Source organism: Anser brachyrhynchus, assembly GCF_964034855.1.
Source record: "Anser brachyrhynchus genome assembly, chromosome: 1".
NCBI classification, from domain to species: Eukaryota; Metazoa; Chordata; class Aves; order Anseriformes; family Anatidae; genus Anser; species Anser brachyrhynchus.
The window spans coordinates 106,076,699-106,099,650 of record NC_137694.1 but is presented as its reverse complement, the minus strand read 5'-3'; the positions used below and the strand labels follow the sequence as shown (position 1 = coordinate 106,099,650).

The 22,952-nt window shown below is 42.9% G+C and overlaps 1 protein-coding gene across 1 annotated transcript in view; it reads left to right on the top strand.

Annotated features, from left to right (window-relative positions):
• CCND2 (cyclin D2) overlaps nucleotides 1-22,952 on the top strand; it is a 41,713-nt gene that overhangs the window by 4,263 nt on the left and 14,498 nt on the right. Inside the window, exons 4-5 of the mRNA XM_080551660.1 lie at nucleotides 1,721-1,880; nucleotides 13,281-13,429. Coding sequence (XP_080407786.1) covers nucleotides 1,721-1,880; nucleotides 13,281-13,429 — 309 coding nt within the window. The remainder of the gene's footprint in view (nucleotides 1-1,720; nucleotides 1,881-13,280; nucleotides 13,430-22,952) is intronic.

Genomic DNA, 22,952 nt, shown 5'->3' with positions numbered 1-22,952 from the left:
AGTTTGGAGCAGATGATCTCGGAGGGCTTCTCCAAGTGTAAAGACTCTTTTCAGCCTGTCAGTGGGATGCACGCTCAGCCCGGTAGCTTTGTTCTCACAGACCCTGGTGGATGTGCATAGCGAGCTGAATCCCACGAGAATTTCTCCTATGAATCACTGGGTGAAGCCAGTGGGAATTCCCCCTGGGGAGGGGCCAGGAGCTCGTGCTTCTGCAGAATAAAGAGCTCTGCGCTGCAAACCCTGCCACGGCTGTCACAGGCATTAGGTGTCCCACTGGTGGCACTGGCTGTTATGGGAAGTGCCGTGGACCCCATGCAAGAAGAGGGAGAACAATGTGCCTCCCTCTTCATGTCATGTCCTTTTAAGCTTGCGTTCCCTCTACCCAGTCTTCCAGATCGCACCGTTATGCGCTTTTCTGGATGAGAATCTGGTGTGTTGGGAAGATCGGACCTTAGTTAACGTAATTGCCATTTTGTTAGAACATCTTAATTTTTTTTGGGGGGGGGGGAAAGAAAAGAAACATCTGTTTTTTGGGCCCTGTAGGGGTAGGTACGTGAATGTGAGATTTCCACGCTATGGAGGACTCTGTCATAATCCAGTCGGAATGTCTGTAGGAAAGTAACTTGCTGTTAGAGCAGACATCTATTCAGAGAAACGACTGCAGAAATGGCGTTGTGGGGTCCATGTTTATGGTTTCTCAGCAACGCTGGTTGACGTTTCCTCGGCTGCAAAATTAAAGGACGTTTTTTTCAACTTGCCAGCTCTACAAACTTAGCTGGGGCTTCCCGCCACGCTGGGCTCCATCAGGCTAACGCATCATCAGGACTCAAGAATCAGTGCATGGAATTTAGTTAATAGCTAATGGTTGATGCATGAGACAGAAATGAGTCCAAGGCCTGAGTTTTGTCTGCTCTGCGGGGCACTGTAAGGTATTCAAAACTCATTTTAAACGTTTAAGTATGCAAACCTAGCCCCACGGTCAGATCTGTTGATGAGGTACCGTTCATGTTTGTCATCACATTGCAGGGAATGGCCAGTAGTTACATAGGCGCCCGAGTTTTCCTTTGATTTCAGTGGGAGTTTTGGGCGTGCAAAGAATGTGGGACTGGATCCTACATGATTTATTGGCATATAATTTACACAGGCTACTTCTTGGCTGTGTTATGTGCATTTCCTTTCTGCAAAGCCTGTCTTAGAGTAGTTTAAGCACCATCAGATTTATCTGCAGGAGCTTTTGAATGCAGTTTTGGAGAGAGTGCCATCAAATGAACTTCCCCTGTTTTGAAAAAGAATGTATATCTAGGTTATTTTTGTGCGTGGTTATCTCGAGGGCTTTAAATGGCTATAAAGTAAGGACTATAGCCATTTAAAAGAAGTTACTAGGAAAGGACCACAATGACCTTGGCAATATCTAATTGCAGGCTAAACTTTCTGGGTGGGCATTGAGCACTGGATACAAAAAAAGTAAAATCTTGGCAGGAGCTGCCAGGTCTCATTATTTTCAGCAGCGCTTGACATTTCCAGTGGTTTAAAAAAAAAAAAAAAAGAATAAAAAGAAAAAAAGCCAACAACTTCAAAGCAGTAGGGGCATACTGAAAAAAATTGTTTGATCAAAACCAATTTAGCAGTGATATAATTACAATCAGATAAATAAGTGAAGTGTTTTCTTCAGACGTGCTTATGGCTTTTCTTCTCTTCTTCCCCCCACAACCTCTTGCAGGAATGGGAGCTGGTGGTGCTGGGGAAGTTGAAGTGGAACCTTGCAGCAGTCACCCCGCATGACTTCATTGAACACATTCTACGGAAGCTGCCTCTACCTAAAGACAAGTTGCTTTTGATCCGGAAGCATGCACAAACGTTCATCGCCCTTTGTGCCACAGGTAGGCCAAGGTGCCCTGGGTATGTCTGCTTGAGATGCGATGGGAAGATTAGTCACTGGTGGCATGAAAGCTTTTCATCCCCTCCTTCCTTAGTACGGTGTGGGAAGAGCTGTTCAAGCCAGTGGGACTTTTGCAAAAGGTGTTGCGCATCAGGTCCTCATACTGTGCATCAGCGGTATTCTTGTAAAGCACTTGCAGTCTTGTTCCTACGAACACACATGGTGTTTTTGCTGTAAAGCCAGTAAGGCTGAACACAGTTGATTTTCTACTTTGCCTCATTCAGTAATGTTTTTAAAGAGACACAGGTCATTTGTATGAACAGATATGGGATAGCCAAAATACTAGAAGCTGTAACAGCACGTTAGCCCAAAATGAATGTTGTATGCTGTAAAATGTTGTTAACAGGACACTGGTTAGCCAGTGAGATAGAGATTGTATTTTAACATGTATGTGATCCTACTACCTTACTGGAGCATAGGGAATAACAATTTAAAAAAGTAATTACTTTTTTAAAAAAACATTTGGATTCTTTCTCTTAACTTGACTCCAGGCAAGCAGAGAAACTACTCCCTTTTGTAGGGAACCATTATGCTTCCCTTTTGTCATATTTTTGACTGAATACAGTTTCTGAAGGCTTAGATAAGAAAAATGGCTCTGAAGGAATAGAAGCTTTTAATATATATGTAAAATGCTATTGTTGTTATTTTCTGGTGACTTTTAAAGGCTAAGTGTACTTTAATTTTCATTCCAAGGATTAGCAGTTAGACCATTTTATAGGAGCTAGACCTAAAGCAGATGAGCAGCATGCCATGTTTTACAGAGGTATTTCAAAGTAGTATATGGTTTAACATTTTGACTCTCTACTGTTTGATATACCTAACTCTTTGTGATGGGATCTGTTCATTGTGAGAACTGTTTCCCCCCGTGTGTTTGCAGAGGCAAAAGGAAAATCAGATGCAGCTTTTGGGTAATACAAGTGTATGACTGTTTACTGCCATTTCTGCTTCTCAATGTTTGAGACTGTTCTTACAATGTAGGTCAATTTTTGCTACCTCAGTAGATCTGTTTTAGAGAATGCTTATATGGACTTCCTGAGGGTAATTAACTTTTTGGTTACCAAGATGCTGAAGCTTTTCCTTCTTTTCCCACTGCTGTGTGATCCTTTTAAGGCAAAAGGCCACAGAGCTCAACAGAAATATTGCTTAGTGCCTGCAGGATCACTCCTGGTAATCCATCAGATATTTCTGGTCTAATTAGTAACTTATTTTAGTACATCAGCTATATATTGGCTTTGCATTTTCCCCCTACCTAGGGTTCGTTAACACTGCTCTTTTCTTCTGCAAAAGGTGGTCTTTTCAGGGGTCAAAATTATTAGGATCATCATAACATCAGCTGTCACTCTCCCAACATACTTGTATGTTGTCTTCTATACCAGCCCAGTTTTCCCTCTTCCATTGTTTTCACTTCCTAAAACAGTGTTTTGTTTTGTTTTAAGAGGACATTGCCTTGATTAACGTACATTCCATTATGATTTAACTTTTCAGATTCTAGTCTGTAATCCTTTGCCCGTGAAGTTTTCCAAGTAACCATACCATTGTAGGAGTGCGGGCCATGAAGGAGTTTCCAAAGGCCATGGCTTCTTTCCATTCTTTGTCCTTGAGTTCCTTGATGGTTGGTTCCATGCTTTACTAGTCCATTTACTGAGCTCCAGAACAGCATTCTCTTTCTGACCCTTGGTCCAGCCATGCACTTGTCCTGTGTTTCCCCTGTGATCTGCTTCTCATGGTATCAAATGCATGAACTGAAGTCCTCTAGAGTTTAAAGAAGCAACAAGTCAGAGTTTTCCTTTTTTGCATGTGAAAGATGTAGGTATGGAGCTTCCCGGAAGAGAGGGCACCATGGCACTGGCTGCAGTTTTTCTTTTCTTCACGCCCCGTTTTCCACAAATTGCTGCGGTGACATTTACTTCTGAGGCGGACCCACAGCCCATTACAGCTTCAAAAGCAGATACCTTAACCAAGCCCCTTTTCCCAGTTTTCTACCTTATCCTCAATTTACTAGCAAGCTTCAACACTATTATTTGCATTATGGAAATGTCATGTTATTATTGCTTTATTTCCCTTTCACTACCACTCTTCTCAAATCAATTCTTAGCCTCCTCTGTGAAAAAATCCCCTTCTCATCAAACTTCCTTCCAAATCCAGTTGTCATTTCCTTTTCTTGTCTTATTTGTTGCAGAGCTCTCTTCATCAGCCGCTGCATTTCTTCTTTCCCTTTCTCCCTCAAAGCTTCTGCTCTCGGCCAGCTTGGGTTAAGCCTGTTGTTTCATTTCCCCATTTGCCTTCTTTCAGCTAGATGACCTCCTTTGACATGTGGATGCCTCTTCCTTGCTCCCCCCGTGCATGTGTTTAGCCCAGTTTTGGCTCTTCAGTGTTACCAGACTTGACCTTGCTGGCTGGCTAATGGCTTTAGTCTTGGGCATGGCAACGTTTCTCCTTTTACTTCCTGATTTATCTCAATGTTGCTTTACTCTGCTCTCAAGTACTTTTTCTTCTTTAGTGTGTCATGCAAAGTCTGACATATTTTGATCTTTTCTCCCCTACCTTGACTTCGTCACCTACTGCTCCGTTTTGGTTTCAGCAAAAGCTTTATACCAGAAATTCCCAAGTGTTCCCTGCCTTTGCAGAGCCAGCTGTGGTCTCAGTCCTGTGAGACTTCATGTCAGCAAACAGAGGTGGAAGCAACCATTAACAGTTCTGGGAAGGGGCACTGATGGGTTGCTGGGTTGAGCTGGAAGTTTAGGATCACTTTAACATTGATTTCTAGTCTGATTTCTGTTTGAATACTACACAAAAGGAGAAGACACTCAGTTCTTCTGTATTCTTAGTCATGTTTTATCATTTTGGTGCTCTCTGTCTGTCTTTATTTCAAGCCCAGTTTCTGAAACAGGCTGCATGAATATAAATCCACAGCCTCTCCCCCGTCATTGTAGTGAGTAATGATTCACATGAGCATGACTGAAACTGGAACATATCCCTCCTTGCTTTTGGTTCCATCTGAACTTATTACTTCTAAGCAAGACAGAAGCTTACTCCTTGAACAAGAAGTTTTCTCTTTTCCCTGCCCTGCACTTGTAACACTTTCTGAAGCCTCGTTCTCCACCAGAAGGATCTGAAAGTGGAGCCACCCTCAGCCCAGCTCTGCCTGTACTTGCAGAGCTGTGGCTGTGTACACAGGGTACTGGCAAGTGAGCAGAGCACAATCTCTTCTTGACTGGGAATTGCCTGTGCATAGGACAGCTTTCTTCAAGCTGCCTCGCTCACTGCACGATAACACCGTATAGACTGATATGTGCTGACATACCCTCGTCTTTCACAGTGTCATTTGTTTTCTTACCCTGCTGGTGGCTACCTATGTGAGCTAAACTCTTCCTCAGGAGCCCTGTGAATTTTAAAGGCACTAAAAAGTTAGTGCAGCAAGACTCCCTGCCCTTACAATATAGCTTGTTAAAACTGATGCTTACCTCTTTTTCAGCCTGAGAGGATCCTGTTTATCTGCTTGCCCAAAAGAGACCATTCTTGTTTTGCTCTCTTAAGTCATTGTCAATTGCTGTTCTTACCCTACCTCCTGTCTGTTTGTTGCTTTTCACTATTTGTTTGTCCTGCAGTGGGCTTACCTCTGTCTCTTCCATAGCACTTCACAGTTTGGAGATGTTTCTATGGGGTCATCCGTTTGCTTGTGTGTGTTGCTCTCCAAGCCATGGAGTCACTCCTGGAGGAGCAGGAAAATGCCCTGGCTGCAGAGCTGCATGCAGAACATGCCACGCTGCAGATGGAAGGAGGACCGTTCATTATTTCCTTGACTTCAGCTTGCCCTCCATTTCTTCTTCCAGGTTGTTCAGAGTTGCAGATGCTTGACTGCTTCCTTAAGTTATGCTCTCTTGTTGGAGGCTGTATGTGACACTGTTTTGGCAGAGGGTGTATATATATATATATATATATATATACTTGTCTCAGGACCTACGAAAGAACGGGTTTTGAGGGAGGAGAGGCTGTGCAAACCAGGATTCAGTAAGAGGAGCTGTGCTTCTCTGGGCAGAAGCAGTAATGGAGAGACTAATCCCAGGAGGTTCTCGGTGTTTTATTTAAGTGGCATGGAAAACTTGGAAGCAGAAAGCTTCGTGGACTTGCAGAGACAGAAAGCAACTGTGTAGATCCCTAGACTCAGTTGTTTGCACATTCTCTTTTGTGCTTCAGCTGAGTCCTCTGGCAGGTGAGATGTTACCATAACAAATACAATGCAGCATCTCATGACTGGTGGCTTTCAAAATCCGTGTCTAGAATGAGCCTAAGAAACAGGAGGAAAATTTCAGCTTTAAGTCAGTTTTGTACTGTGTGCCAAACCTCTGCCCACTGTTTCTGGGACATTAATCATCTACATTTGAAAGCTGAGAAAGCTTTTTTTTTTTTTTGAACTTCTGGGCCAAATCTGGGATCCTTACTCAGACAGAAGTTCTGTGGAAGTCAGTGGGAGTGTTGTATGAGCAAAGACTGCACAGTGAGGCCTATAGCCATGCTGATCTAGAGGGTAACTACGCAGAATGCTGTGTAACACCAAGAGGCGTGTTTGGTCCTCAGGAGTCCCGCTGGGCAATGTGCTATGCATCCTTACCCTTTCAGGCAATGTAGGACTTACTTGGCTATGTCCGTGGGGAAGGCAAAGGTGTGCTATGCATTTTAGCCAGGACCTGTTCTTCACAGAGGGGGAAAAAAAAAAGTCCGCAGAGGCTTTGTTAGATGCATTAATCTCATAGAAGGAAAATACGCGTTGTAAAGTGATGGTGGTTGCACAAATGCTTCTTGCATTACACGTGTCAGAAGAAAAAATAGTCCGCATGATTCTATTGCCAGACAAAAGAAGGCTTTTGCTTGTTCCTGGGAGAATATCAGTATAACAAGCTCTCCAGCAGAATGAGGCCGCAAGAGCCATCACAGCTCCATTAGCAAGTAGGCAGGGCCTGGGGAGTATTTCATATGAGCAGGCTCGCTCCTTAAGTTGTAGGACCCAACAAATCTGGAAAGATGAGGTGGAATGAAATTGAGGAAGAGAGCCTTTGCTGATACAAGCTAGTGTATTTCCTGGCTGTAAGATAAGTTGTCCTTCTTCCTACCAGCTGCACATCTGACCTTTTGATGGTTCAAGTGCTAATATAGTCCTGATCTTGATTAAGCTACCTTATTGAAATTGTAGAACAAATGGCAATAATAATCAGTACAAATAGTTGTTCAGAAATAGAGTTTATGATTTAATCTGCAGCTAATCAGTATGCTGAATTGAGTGCTTGTATACTTTTCTATGTAGAGTGTTCAACAAGTTTTCCTGTCTATACTTCACTCAGAAGGTTATGCGATAGCGTTAGCATTTAGGATGCTTCAAAGTATAAAGTCCAATCTTTTTAGCCTTACTGTAGCCCAGGAACAGAATTAGGTGTCTTCCCTGCCACCTACTCAATGGATAGAAGCACTTACATCTGCATCCTATTTTACTTGATAGTTTTTTCTTTTGTCATTCTTGGCACTGGTATACCTTTTTTTTTTTTTTGAAGTGCTAAGGAGTCAGTTGGTTTTGCTTTTAAAAGCAGAAATTGTTAACATTGGGAAAAATTGTTGTGTCGCAGAATTACAGGAGTAAGAGATAAAATGGACAGTGCAGTTAAAGCCAACTGGATTAACACATGAACACAGGAAATGCACTTGGATCAAAACAGGCAAGAATTAAATGCGTGACTTACATTGTTTCCCTTACAACTTTATTTTAAACTTACCTCCTAAAATAAAGATCCATGCTTGTCCTCATAGTAAAATCATTGGCTGTGTGAAGTTCGACGCTGAATGAAATTGGGCTGTTAAATTTTGATAAGCATTTAAATAGCAATTTATAAACTGATGTTGTTGAGGGTCATTCTTGTGTTCTCCTGATGGAGATAACATTCCTTTTTTTCCTCCCCCTGTGATGCGCCCCCTGAGAAGCGTTGCTTTCCTCTAGGCAGCGCTTTCCAATTCTGCGTTTGCAGGTCTGCAAACAAACCTCTATCAAATCCTAGAGATGAAAACTGGCTGTCAAAATAGCAACCTGCAACCAGAACAGTAACAGGGATCATTGTGAGAAGGTGGAGTTCCCACCTGGCTTTGGCACACGGAGCACATCCAGCCTGGGTGTTTGTCAGTGCTCTTTTCCTTCCGGCAGTTTTCCTTTATTGGCTGCGAGTTAGGGCTTCCCCTTGCAGGACCTCTCTGGGTTCCTGCCTCTCGTTCTCTCCTGCTTTAGTCTGACTGTCAACCTTTCATTTTCCTGGCTCAGAGGTAGTGAAGTCCACTGGATCTGCCTGCAGGAGTGAGCCAGCAAAATAGCTCAGCTGTAGTGTGCAGGGTCCTAGCACCTGACCGTCGGTCACATTTGCTGCACGTGCAGAAAAATGATCTTGGCATGTGCATACATTCCTGCCCTGGCTGTCAGTTCTAGCTTGGGTGCAGAGTACGCCGTCTGAAAGAAGAGTGCTGATTGTCCTCAGTACCCTGAATTTGCTCTGGTTGTCTGGTCCAGAGGTGGCTGTGTTTCAAATGGCACTTTCTTGTATTTGCTTTTTTTTTTTTTTTTTTCCTCCAGTACTGAAGTTACCTGTAGGAGTCAGTGGGATTGTGCAGGGTTGGTCCCAAGTTTTTAAGATCCTTTACGCAAAAAGGTGGCACGGAAATGGTGATGGGATGGTTTATGGCATTTATTGCCTGGGAATAGAAGGCAAAACAAGTCCTGCTTTCTAACAACCCATTTCTTTCCTTGAAGTGTTTGCATGTTCTTATTCTCTTAGACTACGTGTTGTTGCGCTACCCCTCTGACTTTCGAGACTCTTTCGTACTTTGCTATGGAGTTGCATAAATCACAGCAAAGTTAAGAGTCAGAGCTGTGCCTTGAGTGCACGCTCTGGGTTCCCATTAACCAGGGTTGCACGTAGGTTCATAGCCATAGCCTTGCTTCAGGTGTACAGTGCTTTTTGTAAGATTGCCCTTGTAATTCAGGGTTCATTGTCTCCAGCAAGAATTTAAAGTAAAAGTATATGTCTCAAATGTTTTAAATTCTCTCTCTTCCCCCTTTTATTTTGATTTTTTTCTTAAATGTCAAGGCAAGCTTTTGACTTAAATCTGGGGGCAGTTTTGCCTATGAGTGAGGATGGCGAGTTTTGGCTGTTAACGTGTGGGACGTGGGACAAGAGCTTATAATCGAGAAATCATATATAGAAAACTTGTTTCAAATTTCTTGATGGAATGTAAGAGACTCGGAGGGGGGTTCTGCATCCCCTCAGATATGGTGTTTAATATTTATGCTTTCATTGCACCTTGACAAACACTTCACGTAGTTATTGCTTTGCTTGAATATGGAAATATGTTAATTACGGCCTTTATTCCGCTGCCTGCTCTTTTCCTCAGCCTTTTCTATTCAACCCTCTAGGTGGCCCAGCACAATGTGGCTTCTTTTCTTTCAATGAGCTCTTTCCACAGTAATAGGGTCCAGGGTGATGTGGAGAACCATGTGCACAAAATTGGTGCACCACCCCCCATCCCTTTGTGGGCATGTCAGGTTAAATTCATATCAGCAGGAGGGTCACTGCCATGATTTTCAATAGCGCGAGATGAGGTGATGACTTCAGACAATGGCGCCACACTCTCCAGTTGGAGACACTTGCCTCACCAGTTGCAGTAGTTAATTAATATGCTAAAAATAGGAGCCAGTGATACAAATCACTGCCTGTTGTACAACAAAGACTGGGCATGTGTAGCTTTGATAGCCAAGTTTATGGTGCTTGTTATGGAGGGAAGTTAGTTTAGAGCTAGAGGCAATGTAAGACTTTCTGGATGCTGAGCTTTAGTCACTCTGGGCCTCTGGCCATTCGCTCGCTGTCTCATTTGCATTATGAATGACATTAAGGGAACTAACAAGGTTATTGGGCATAGAAACGTTCTCATGTGACCCCACGTGGAAGCAGACCTACAGCAGTGCTAGTTGGCAGGGGCACTGTGGCTCTTTATTCAGCTTCCTAGGAAGACGGTTTCTGGGAGTACATAACTTGTAGGTATAAAATCAACCACGAGAAGACCGGCATTCGAATAATGTGGAGGTCCTGATGTAAGCCCCGAGGAGGCAAGGAAGTTCAGAGGGGAGGCTGAATGCGTGTTGTTCGCTCAGCTCATCGAGCCTGGGCTGTGATGAGTGTTGGGTGCGAGACGTAGGAGCTCCCTGTTGATGTGATCTCCTCTGCTGGCCACTGGGAGCTGGGGGAAGCTACTCCGTGAGGACACTTGTGAGGCATGGGTCCACCTGGGCCTCCAAGGGGATCTGTTTCTCCCAGCTGTAGGCACAACGGGTGGGAGCAGAGGCCTCTTGTTCTTACCCAGTGCATTGTAGCTTCTGTATGGACTGCCCAGACTTTGTTAAGAGTTACCTTTTTCCAAAAGATAACCACGTCTTCCCAAAAAATTGTGGCAAGGAGGGGTAAATTATGGAAAATCCATGGCCACTGGTAGGTCTCTAGTTCCTGTGCATAATTAGGACACAGTTTGGTATGTCCAAAAACCAAATGCTGGAGTTACATCCCAGCTTATGGCCACATTAGTCAATTGCAGCCTCGTTCACGCCACCATAAGCACACAGGGTTTGCACTTGCCATATTTCTTGTCTTCTTCATTTTATGCTCACATATGCTTCAGCAGGCATTGTTCCACAGCCTGCTTAGTCCCCTGTGGTATCACCCAGGAGCACTGTTAGTTCCCGTGGCTTTGTGCTGTAAATGGAGGTGAAAAATGCTGAAGTCAAAGGGCCTGAACTCCTTGTTCCCAGTTGAGGAGAGTTCCTAGCAGAGCTAAACCCAAGCAATTGCAGTGTGTACAAGGATAGAAACAGATACGTGGAGACGCATCCTTCTTTAATTCATCCATTTCTACAGAAATTAGTGGGGTTGCTCATGAGTTGCTGTGTGGGAACAGATTTTTGGGATGCTAAGTCTGTTCCATAAATGTTGTTCGAATATTTTAAAATGTTACAAACATTTGTTACTTGCTCCATGGACTGGGAGAAGACTCTGGACAGTAATTAAAGCACATAAACATTTACAAGCTTTACAAAAACGCCTCTTTATTGGAGTCCTGGAACTGTTCCTGGTTTTCATGTTGGACTTTGTAAACTGGTGGCCCGTGCTTCTTCCACGGAGCTGCTAGCTACCGGATCAGTCCACAGGAATGAGCTATAGCAACTGTCACCCAGAGCTGAGTCCTGGGGCTCCCAGTAGGTAGCAGTGAGTAAGAAAAGAGGCAGCATGGCACAAAACAAGGGCCATTTTGAACATCCGTTTTCAAGCAGGATGAAAGAAGAAATGGTGAGTTCTGGTTAAAATCCCACTGTGTTTATGGCCTGCTCTCAAGGTCTGGCCCAGTAATAACCACAACAGGGGGCAGAGGCACTGAGGATAGCACAGGCTCCTGCTGAGCGTGCAGGGTAGCACTGTTTGTTCTCCCTGGTCACCCACTTACAGGCTGGGTGGGGCTCTCCCTTGCAGTATAAATTTACATGAGGTAAATGTGAAAGATTGATTTTGATGGTGGAAGTGTAATTCCTTTTACATTGGTGGCGTCATTTGTGATGCATGCTGAGATCAGCATTTACTAGGCAATGTCCAGCACTGGCAAGCAGGGGGGTCAAGACTTTCCCGATGACTTAGTTGTTAATTTGGGCACTATTATGATTTCCAAGGCCATTTGCTTTCTTATACGTACAGTGGGTTACTACTACAGTAGTGTAAAATTATTATTTTTATAATAATAGCAGTCCACACTAATTGTTTTTGTCTGTGGCAATTTGCGCATTCAGAAGTGTTTGTCTGTGTGTGATGTCTGCTGAGCTTTCCTGAGACGAAGGACATGGGGACGTCAGTGGTGGGCAGTGATGGGCTTGCAAGTGGTCATCTCCCAGTGGCTCCATGAGACAGATAAGTCTGTGTGAGGGTTTCAGCTCCTCCCTTTTCTCTCCCCACTTCTAGCATTCCTCCTCCAGTCTGTATGGTTCAATGATACGACCAGAGTTCCAGCCTTAGGTGAATTCTGCATTCCTCTTGGATCCCGGGTACATATTACAGCCTGGAGAGGAACATGCCATCTTCAGACCTATTCCTGTGTCTGCTCTCTCAGCATCTGGGAGACTGAGAAAGAAACCTCTGTGTGTTTAAAACTTCTTCAGTTACACAAAAATCAGCAGGATTACAGAATTTGTGCTAGCTGAAGAGAGGAGACTTGGGATGCGCCCTTAACGGAAGGGCAGTTTTCTGTGATATGTCTGTATAAATAGAGTGAATATATTGATAGCATTTCTGTTATATTTTTATTGGGATTATTATTATTACTTTAAAATTTTGGGAAATACTTGGATTTTCTCTTCTTTCTCCTTCAGTCCGTACAATCGAAAAGTGATAGAGAAGGGTTTGATAATGAGTTACTGTTGAACCAAACAACTTGCAAATCAAGTTTCAGTTTAGGAAGATATTTGTAACCTGGAAAATCTGGGAATGGTGTTTAGTAAAGGAAATACAGGTTACCAAGCGTCTGTACAGTATGAAAAAGCATAAAGTAGCCTTGGAAAGGTCACAAGAGCATTCGCTTTTATTTTCATTTCTCTCCTGATCTCCACGGATGTGTGAGAAGTTTTGAAATGCATTTTCAACCTGATTGTTAAAAAGTAGTAGTAATGACAAATGTGATCTTTGTTTTTTCTTTGATCACATAGCTATGGGCTGTAAGTGTTCTTGCTTGCTAATTGCAAAGGTGTTGAACACAGAGCAGTAAAGATGAATTGTTAATTAAAATCTCTTTCCCGGACAGTTTGTTAAATGCTGGAATTAATTAAGTCTTTAAAAATTGACATGACTAAAAAAAATCCCAGTTCAGTCCTTTGTGATACCTTATTCCAGTTAGTTTTCTGATTGTACATAGAGCTCTAGTGTGACCAAGACCCAAATTTCTGACATAAATTACAGAAAGCCTCCCTCTTCTTTTTCCTTTTTTTTTGTAAACTAAGAAAAGACTATTAAAAATTGTCCAGGTTTACTTTATGCATCAGTGAGAATAAAAGACCAAGCTGCATTTCCATCTTAATTTGTAGATCTGTTACACCTCCTTTGACTACTTGTGATGAGTAGTGTGACTAATGAGCTCAGTCGGACCAAAAAGAGTGGCACTTTTCCCTTTCTTCTACTTCCCTGTTTTTTATTCTTGGGTGTGGTTTTTATGTTGATTGCCTCTGATGTTTTGCAGCTTTTCTGGTCCAGGCTTGGACTAATTCCCAGATCTGTTCTTGCAGATTTTAACTTTGCCATGTACCCACCGTCAATGATAGCAACTGGAAGTGTGGGAGCAGCCATCTGTGGCCTTCAGCTCGATGATGGGGACAGTTCACTCTCCGGTGACAGCCTAACAGACTTCCTGGCCAAGATCACAAGCACAGATGTGGTGAGTGTCCTGGATTCCTGTTCTTGTTTCACTTCTGAGAGCTCTGAGGAAAACTGGGCCATCCATCAAATGGGGTCTGATCCTGAAAGCCCACCAGAGTGAATGGAGGGAATAGTTCCTGGAGAGAGCAGGTTGTAGGTGTGGGCCCAGTGCCCTGGTGGAAGTGCTCTGGATGTCCAGAGTTCCTTGGCCTCCTGTGAATCGCTCCTCATTCGTGCTTTGTTCAGCAGCTGTGAGGGTAAAGCCTGCTCTGCCGTGGCTGGTCTGAGTGCTTGGACCCGCTCTGCCTACCGCGAATAATGCTCAGACTTGCTATAGTGGGGGAGCCACCTTGAGTGCCCTCCAGGCAATGGCATTGGAAGGCAGACGGCATCTCTGGTGGCATAAGGTAAACACAGGGACAGTGGTCCTGTGCTCCCAACCTTGAAACCGCTGGTCTGTCCCTCAATGAGCTATCTCCTAAAAATCCTTGACTTAAAGGAAGTGAATTCTGAGCTTATCTAATCCTCCAGCACTGGCAAAATATGAGGCAGGTGCAACCCTGGCCATCTGGGTTTCTGTCTATAACCTCGCTAAGCGCTCCCCATGAAGGGAATTTCTTGTGTTGTCAGAAAATTCGGTTATCAGTAGGAGAGGTGAATCTGATGGCAGTTCAGTGGTTCCTGACGAGTGAGTTTAGCTTCTGGTGGGTACCTACGAAAAACCCAAACCAGGCAGCTCTGCTGGGCAGTCTGAGCAGAAAGCTGAGAGGACTGAAGGGAGTGTTCGGGGCACCTTTCTCCTAGGGGTTGTTCAGGGCACCTTTCCCTCCAGTTGTACCGCCGTGTTGGTGGGTGGCTGCGGGTAGACTGTATGCTGCGCTACAGGATAATCAGGAGCTTCACCTTCCGCTAAGCTGACAAGTTTTACCACAGTGAAATACACAGAAAAAGAAAGAAATTGAGCGAGACTTTATGAAATGCAGGCCACTAATAATGAGTTTTTACCATAAAAGTATCAATTTCCAATGTGTCAGCCTTAACATGTGTTAACCATAAATCGTTTTACTGCTTTTGCTTTGCAGAGTAAATACCCTGTGCAATTATTAGATCTGTGATACCATTGTCAAAAGAAGGTTTGTTTTTTTCCAACAAATGTTCTGAATTTTGGTTAAAAAGGAATAGTCCAGTTTGACAAAAAGGGAATTTCACAATTTCTTTTTTTGTTTCAATCAGATTGAGCCTAATTTTAAAGCTCATTTTTGGATCTGCCCATTTCTTTTGATTGGAAATGAGTTTTGCAAAGAAAAAGGAACATTTCCAATTCTGAACGCTTATAATGTCAAGTATCTGCGGAAATTTAATGAACACTCATTTCATTGTAAGTGAAAATTTCACACAGGTGATTTGCCATTTTGTGCCAGTTTCATAAGGTCACAGAAACAGTGCTGGTATATTGCAAGAAGCAGCAGGAACATACAAGAAAAATTGTATATAACAATTAAGACTGAATGGCTTGATGCGAGTAATTGCACAGTGCTCATTTGTACAGTTGTTCTATTTTAGCTTGAGTAAATCCATTGCATTTACTTAATATATGTGGAAAACAAGAATTACCAGTTATTGATATTGGCAGTTATTGGCTGACTGAAATTTTCTCTTTGGATGTTTTTTGATTGGATGAAACACGGTAAGTTTTGGTGTTGTATCCAGCAAATGTCAGGGAGGACTCTAGACATCTAGATATCTAGATAGATGTAAGCGGGACATTAGAAACTGGACAGAGGAAGACCAGGACTTACGGGGATACTAAGATCTTGTTAACACAGGTGCTGCTTCTAGCCATACTTGTGAATGTCCCCATAATAAAGAAAACGGTGCTAGCCATTGAGAGCTTCTTGTATAATTATCAGTGGTCTTAATGCCATGGGATGTCTGAGGGGTTGATGCCCCACTGCCATGATTTTGTTTGCTGCACAGCAAAGCCATATGAATTTTGTTTCTTGGCTGAAGCTTCTGTTGAAGCTCCTTGGCTGCTGCTTATTTCCACGCTTGCTTTTGCTGATGGATGCCCACACAACTGTTTATGTCCCTGCTTCAAAACCCATCCTGGAACTGATTGAGCATAAAGAGGGAAGGATCATTTGTTGTTTTGGAGTTGGTGGGGGGAGTTGCTCAGTTTCTAAGAACAGCCTGTGCTGTCAGAGAGCTATACAGATGCAATCTTTCCATCGCTAGACCACGTTCCCCATACTGGTGAGCTCCAGATAAACTTCTAATACTATCTCCTCTTGTTGGAGGGGAGGTGCCAGGGTAGCTCTGCTGATGTGTTTCTCTCAGATGCATGTGGTGGGGTTTTGATCAACCATTGAGTAACTGGGCTTTGTCTTTCTGGAAATGGCAGGGAGCTGTTCAAGGTCATTCTTCAGGTCTTCTAAGAGCTTCTCTTTGCAACCACAAGGATCTTTGTCCTTGCTCTTTTTCAGCATGGACAGGAGGTTTGGCTTGCAGAGACAACAGGCAGCTGACAATACTCAGGTGAGGGCAGGCAAGCTCAACATGTGGGCCACAAAGGCTGCATCACTGGGATCTGGCAACGTACTTGGCTGTACCTAGATTCCACAATAACAGGGAAGAGAATTTACCACCCTCACCAGCTTTTTTTGCCATCAAAGAGGTTTGAGCATCACTTTATGATGCAGCCCTTGCCGCAGTAATCTGGTCCTTACTCACCTTTAGATTGGGTAATTTGCAGTTCATGCTGCATGGGGCGTATTTTGATAACGTTTAGAAACTCCAGTGAGGCTAGATGCAGCTGCTTGCTTGCCCAGTCAATTGTCATGGTAGGGATTAAGCTCACAGGTTTTCCTACTGCACCTCTCCATGTGTTTTTTTTTTTTTTGGTTACTGGTGGTGCCTTGCTGTGAAGCCCTCCTTGAATCAGGATCCCAGCTGCCGTAGAAGCTGGCTCTTCCCATGCTCTGTTTGTGTACCGGGGGTGTCTGCAAAGGCTTGTAGAGACAAATGAAAAGTCACAGTAGGGTGTCCTTCTGGTGGAATTTTCTTTCTCCTTGGTTTGGTGGAGCCCCTGTTAATTAACTTTCAGAGAATGTTGCAAGGATATTACACAAGACCATGTTGGAGGGGGAATATATGGCTTTTTTTTTTCTGTCTTGGGAGTTTTTTTCTGGATTCTCTTCATTTGATATTTATGGATATACATTTAAAGCACATTTTGTTTCTTATAGGAGATATTTGAACCTTTCTCAGGCTTCCCGATTCTTCTTAATGTAATGCCCTTTTGCAACATCTTGCAAATTGGGCAAACTTTATCTCTCATGCTGAATTTTTCTATCCTGATTGTTTCATTCTGAAAGAAAATACCTGCCAGAACAGTTTAGTAGTTCTAAAGTGTTTAGAAGAAAAAAGATGTTATTTGTCTCATTGAAAAATTCATCAGGCTTTTTCTTTGAAATTTAGCAGATGGCTTTTTGTCAGAAATGTGCTTTTTGCCATCCTGCTGAAAATCTTCCCAAATTTGGCTAAGCTTATATGCCTTTGGGAAAAAAAAAAAAATCACTCTCCCCAAATAACAAAGAACTCTTAGCATTTTACTAGTCACATCCTCTCCAAGAGTCTGTCGGCACTGGGTAGAGACAAGCTTTCTTCTCTTTGCTCCTAGTCTCAACCCACAGCAGCACAGACTTCTATGGAGACTCTCACTCGGCCTCCAAGTCAAAGCACACTCAGTACAAAAGGAGTTGCTGGATAATTTAGTCACTGAAAAAAATCAAGTCTTTGAAGAACTTAGATTGCTCTAATTTTTCAAGATACTTCCACGTGGCCAAACTTGGAGGATTCTCACTGTGGCTGAGCTGGCCCTAACTCAGAATCTGTCTCCTGCAAAATTTGAAGTCTCAGATCAACCAAACTTGGGCAAAATAGTGTATTTTTCATTAGCCAGGTATTTGGAAATATTTTGGTAGATATTTTTCCCATGACATTTTTGTTGGAATCAGGCCCTGAGCTGGAAAGTTTCATCCCACCTGTTAAAGCTTAAGGGAGCGATAAACAGCTGAAAATAGCTGAAAACAGGGTCTCAGAGAAGTATCAGGCAGTCTTAATAATAGGTAGTAATATCAGCCACAGCTGTAAAATGTATTGTTGGTAAAAATGTACTGGCTGGATTGTGTAAGAGTCACCCAAGGCTGTGTTAATGAAGAGTAAAGACTATTGTACTATATTTTATGCTGGCACTTAATTAAAGTTGAATGAAAAGCTTCAGTTCTCTCACTTCCTAATTTCTGATGCCTGAAAGCTGTTCCTGCAGCAACACAATTAATTCATCGTCACTGTATGAATGATTTTGTTTTCAAGGGGAGGTTAGGGAAGAGCAAGAATAGCTCGGAGATTTCAGGAGCATCATGCAGTGGAAAAGTGAGGTAACTTGCAGAGGTTACAGCTCTGCAGGGGAAAAGTCTGTGCCTTTGTGCCCCTTGTGCCTCCTCGTAGACCACAGAATACTGCACAGGGCTGGAGGAGAATCTTCCCGACGAGCAGGTCCTGAGGGCAGAGCATTGCAGAGTTCTGCTGCCCCACGAGGGGTGCCATGGTGTTTCCTATGGGGTCCCCTGTGTTGCAGTTGACCTCCTAGCTCAGCTTGTGAATAAAATGAACTTTCCTGCTGCTCAGCCCAGGAACTCTGAGGAATGCAGGGACATTTCCTGAACTAGCCATCCTGGATGCTTCCGATATTTGAAACTAGTTCTGAGTAGTTCAGGAGCAAAGAGGTGTCTTAAAAACCCACATCAGCAAATGGGGGTGGGGGAAGTGTTGAGAGAGAGAGATCACAGCGTGGAAGCACATAATGGGACATTTTCATGAACTTAAAGAAAAATGTCGCTATCTGAGGTAAAGCATATGAAAAATTTCAGCTTCAAAGTTGCAAGTGTATGAAAACATACTCTTGAGAATGATAATGAAATCCTGCTGTAACTAAGCTGCACTGAGCTTTTCTAAACTTTTACTGTTTTACAGAGATAATTTGAGGGTGCTATCTGTTTGCTAGGAAATAGCAGCATAAACCAAGAAGCTGAAATCAATGGAGTTATTTTAGATTTACACTGGTGTAACTGAGAGTGGAGTTTGGCATATAGTGCTGTAATGTTTTTAATGGGTGTTTCATTAAGAATTAGACCAAAAATATGCTACTAATAAACACCATTTAATTTAGAACCCTGCTGCTGGGTAAGCAAAGAACCAACACGCTAGTGTTTATTTCAAAAACACATGGATGATGATTATCCTCGTATGAATGCAAAGTAGTGCTCTGGGCTTCAGACAAGATAGTGCAAGGCATCATGCCAGTATCGTTTCAATGATAACAGTGATTTATGATAAATAGCTGCCCCGAGCCATTTGTTGAAGGTTGAATCACCGTCTTGAAGAGGCAGTGACAACTAGCCCATGTAAACTTCAGTTTCATTACTCCTTTCACCTACCAAAATAATCATCAGGGAGTAACTCTTGGAGGAGTTTGAGAACGCTCATCAGTGTTATAAGTAGCGAAAATAGGCTCTGTATGGCATATCTGAATGGCCTTTTCTGATAATTGTTGTCCCAAAGAGTTGATAAGATCGAGTCCAGCACAGCTTGATGCAGTTCTGCAGGATGGGGATTGCACGGTGTGATCTGTTTTCCTGCCAGTTTCCTTTGCTGTTTCTTGAAGAGAAGAGGCTGGTAAGCAAAGAGTTAACAGAGCTACTCACAGGAAGCACACAAGCTCCCTGTGCATCTCTTGGAGGATCATTGCAATGGAAAAATAAACAACTCAGGAAGTCACGAATTTCCAAAGCATCCCAGACGAACACTCCAGTGTGCACAGTATCCTGTTCCCAGTGGAGCCAGCTGCTTCAGAGGAGGATACGAGCATTCCTGCTGTGTACAATTACGGGATATGAGGAAGGATAGCTGAATGGGTAGGGCATAAACCTGGCATTTTGAGACTTTGAGGTTAATACTCTGCCTTGTGACAGACAGACCTGCCTTGGTTAAATCTCTCTTCACCTCCTTGGAAGAGCAGCCATCAGTTCAGTGTGTCAGCTTCCTAGCCACGTGCCTGGAAACTGCCTCCCTGGCCTTGCCTGAGAGCATTCTCATAAATCATGGCACACGTACACATGATTTAACCTGGTTATTGCTTGCATTTCCCTTGAGTCTGTCCAGAGACTGCCTTGCCTGCATGTTCTGTTGTGCCCCAGATCTCCTCATGGAGAAGAAGTATACTGAGGATTCCAAGGTGCTTTAGAAACTACTGCAGTGGTAGGTAGATGACCTCTTCCCTGTAACCTTGGAACAGAATTTTATAGGCAGAAATTAGTGAGAATTAGGGTTATCTTTAAAACATAGTTATGTACGTGCTTTGAGCAAAGGCTTATTTTAAATGACCTCTGCAGGTCCTTTCCAACCTCTTCAGTGCACTGAAACACAGAAATGATTATCTCATGTTAAAAATGTGTTCAGATTATATCATTGATTAAAAACTGGCAAGGTTAGGTCTAAAATTAAGCTGGTTAGCAATTGCTTGTGGAAGAAACTGTGTAAAATGATAGCAGCCAGAAGCGTTGGCCAGGTTCAGTCTGTGTGATAATGAGGTTTATGTGCACACATCTTCTTCCTTCTAGAGCCCAGCTTTCAGGGTTGCAGCCCTGAAATGACAAAAGTTGTTGTCCTCCCCTGCATCAGCAGTAGGGGAAGGGTTTTCAGGCAGAGCCAAATGTAGGCTTGTATGCAGGCACAAGTCCCTTTAAAAAGTCTGTTCCCTGATGGGAACTGGTGTGTTCTGAGTGGTTTTGAAAATCCAAAGCATATTTAAGGGCCTGAGATAGAAATAAAAAGGAACCAAGCTTTTCTTAAAGTCTTGTCAAAACAGCTGGCTATGAGCCCTTGAAAATGTGGAATCAGGCTGTTTTGAAGACTGGATCCATAATAAATTACATTTAAAATACCTCCACTTAAATGTGCTACATATGTTAGTGCTGGGATTTTTTTTTTTCCCCAAGGTCTGAAAAGTTCCTTCATAAAGATCCTTGCAAATCTTTGCACAGAAATGGTGTTTAGAACCACCATACTCACTCAAGAATTCATTTTCTGTTGAGCTGCAGTATAAAATCATGGAAATCTATCTTGAATGGATAGCATTTGAACATTGTCCCTAAAGCACATACACCATTTATTCTCTTCTTTGTAGTGTTCAGGGTCTGTGGTTTTGGAACCAAGTAACAGGACTTGCTGTATCTTATCCTGCCTTATTTGTTGCAGACCACATTTTGTATGCAAGGAAACAACAGACAAAATAGCCTCCAAAGAAAGGAAGAATGAGATAGTTTCCTAAGTTGTCTTTGCCTGAGTTGGCAGCTGCTCTGGTTCATTCAGCTTTTTGTTCCCCAGTGAGTGCTGTGCGTGTGTAGTAACAATGGGGTGATGCAGTTACACTGTAGGCTAATAGCGGAGTTCCGTCAAATCCATTCATAAATGCAGAGGAGGGTGCAGTGCTGTGAGAGCCAGCCAGCGCGCAGAGGAAGTGAGGCCCCCGAATAATGAGCTCCACATCACAAACATAGCTGTCAGAGCTCAGGGGCTGGTGATAGACTGCGATCATCTGGTTGGAGCCTTGCCCCAACCTACTCTGCTGCAGATGTGTGACCTGCTCAAGTTGACAGGGGAAGCTGATAGCGGCCGGCAGATTACTTTCCGTACGTCCTCTGCTCTGATGCTGCTTTCTGTAAGGCAGGCAGGTTATTACAGCTTTTTCCGAAACCTCAGTTTTTTAATAAGTGATCACAGCATTTAGTACAGCAGTGTAAAAACTAAATTCACAGCTCTCATCTGACAGTTGCAGAGTATTCTTCTGCATGTTGGAGAGAGATTATCAACTTGAAATCTCAAGTCACATTAAGCAAGGAGTATAAATTCAAGCATGGCATCTGCCCCTGGATCACCCTGCCAGTGTTTTGGCTTTACTCTCACTTTTTCCAGTTCTGAAAACATTGTTCTCTCCTGTTGCTATGAGAAATACCACACGAGCAACAGGAAACCAGCGAACTGGCTGTTTAAGCAAACAGTGGAACTGAATCTAGAAAGTACACTGTTGAAAGTGCTGAAAAGACTGAAAAATTGCAGAGAAAAGCGTGCCATCTTTCAGATGCTTAATGCTAGCCATGTTATATATTACATTATTACAATAATGTAACAATAGTGAGTGAAGAAATTCTGACATGGATATGATTTTTTTTTTTCAAGTGAGATGTCCTCATTAGTCTGCATGAAATGCCCTTTGGAACAGCAAATTACTATTCTCTGTACTTTGTAGATGGAAAAACAGAGACATAGAAGCTTATCTGTAATTGATGCTATTTGTTACAGTAGCAAAAATAGGCACATTTAGGAGGGAAAATATGTCTGTTTTTAAACTGCATCCATTAGATGTGAGATCACTGAGATACAATAAATGTAGTAAATGGGCATAATATTCCTGCAGCTGCTTTTCAGGCTCTTGTTTGGGAGAATGTCAGAGAGCTAAAGGACAGTGTTCTGCAAACGAAGGCTCTAGTTTGGGAAGGAATCCCTGTTTATGTCAACGATGAAGCATGTGCTTTGGAGAGGTTTGAATTGAGGCCTAAATGTGAACCAGCAGAGGAATCCAGCCCTCTTTTGTATCTAGGAGTACAGATGACATGTTCCACGCTGGAATTAATGTAAATCCCAACTTTTCAATGCATGTCTAACTGCTGCTTTCTTAAGTTATCCAAGCAATGATTTCATGACAAGTGAACAGTGTTGTCACTTAAAATAATCTCCAGCATCCTTTCCATTTATCATATCAAGTCTTGCACCTAAAAACAGTCCTTTACTGGTTTCCTTTTTGCAATTAGTTTTAAGAAAGAGGAAGAGATCTTTAAAGCAGTCATCAGGGGCATTAACAGTTATTTGTGGAGTTGTTAATCTATATGTAGAAAGCTTTAACCCAAAAAAATCCAGAAGAATTTTGCAGTGTTCTCAGCTTTGGCTATTTCAGCACACAGCAAAGCATTCAGGGTTTGTATCCAGGCTTCTAAATCGTGTCAGGAGATGCAGAAGCATAAAGAAGTACCTGGTGGAGCTATAGCTCAGTATTTTGGATTATTTGTGTGCATATGTTACATATATATATATAACAATAGCCCTACTGTTACTCTTCTGCTGTTGGTTTTAAAAGAGAGTAGGGCTGCTGTTCGGTTTTTTGAAGTCCTTGAGAAATGACGTGCTCCATGATTTAGTGAGATTGCCCTCAGCCTTGTCATTGCAAAGGATTTAATGAATCTCCCTTGCCATTGACCTAAGCTTGGTGCAACTTGGACTGTAGTAGCAATGGCTGGCATGTTGGTCCCTGTCAATTGGAGCTGTGTTTTCACTGGAGCTGCCAAGCTGTGCTTTTGACAGCTAGATGTCCATACTTCCCTGGTAGGATTCTGAGATAGGGCATCACTTCTCCTCAGTCATTTCCC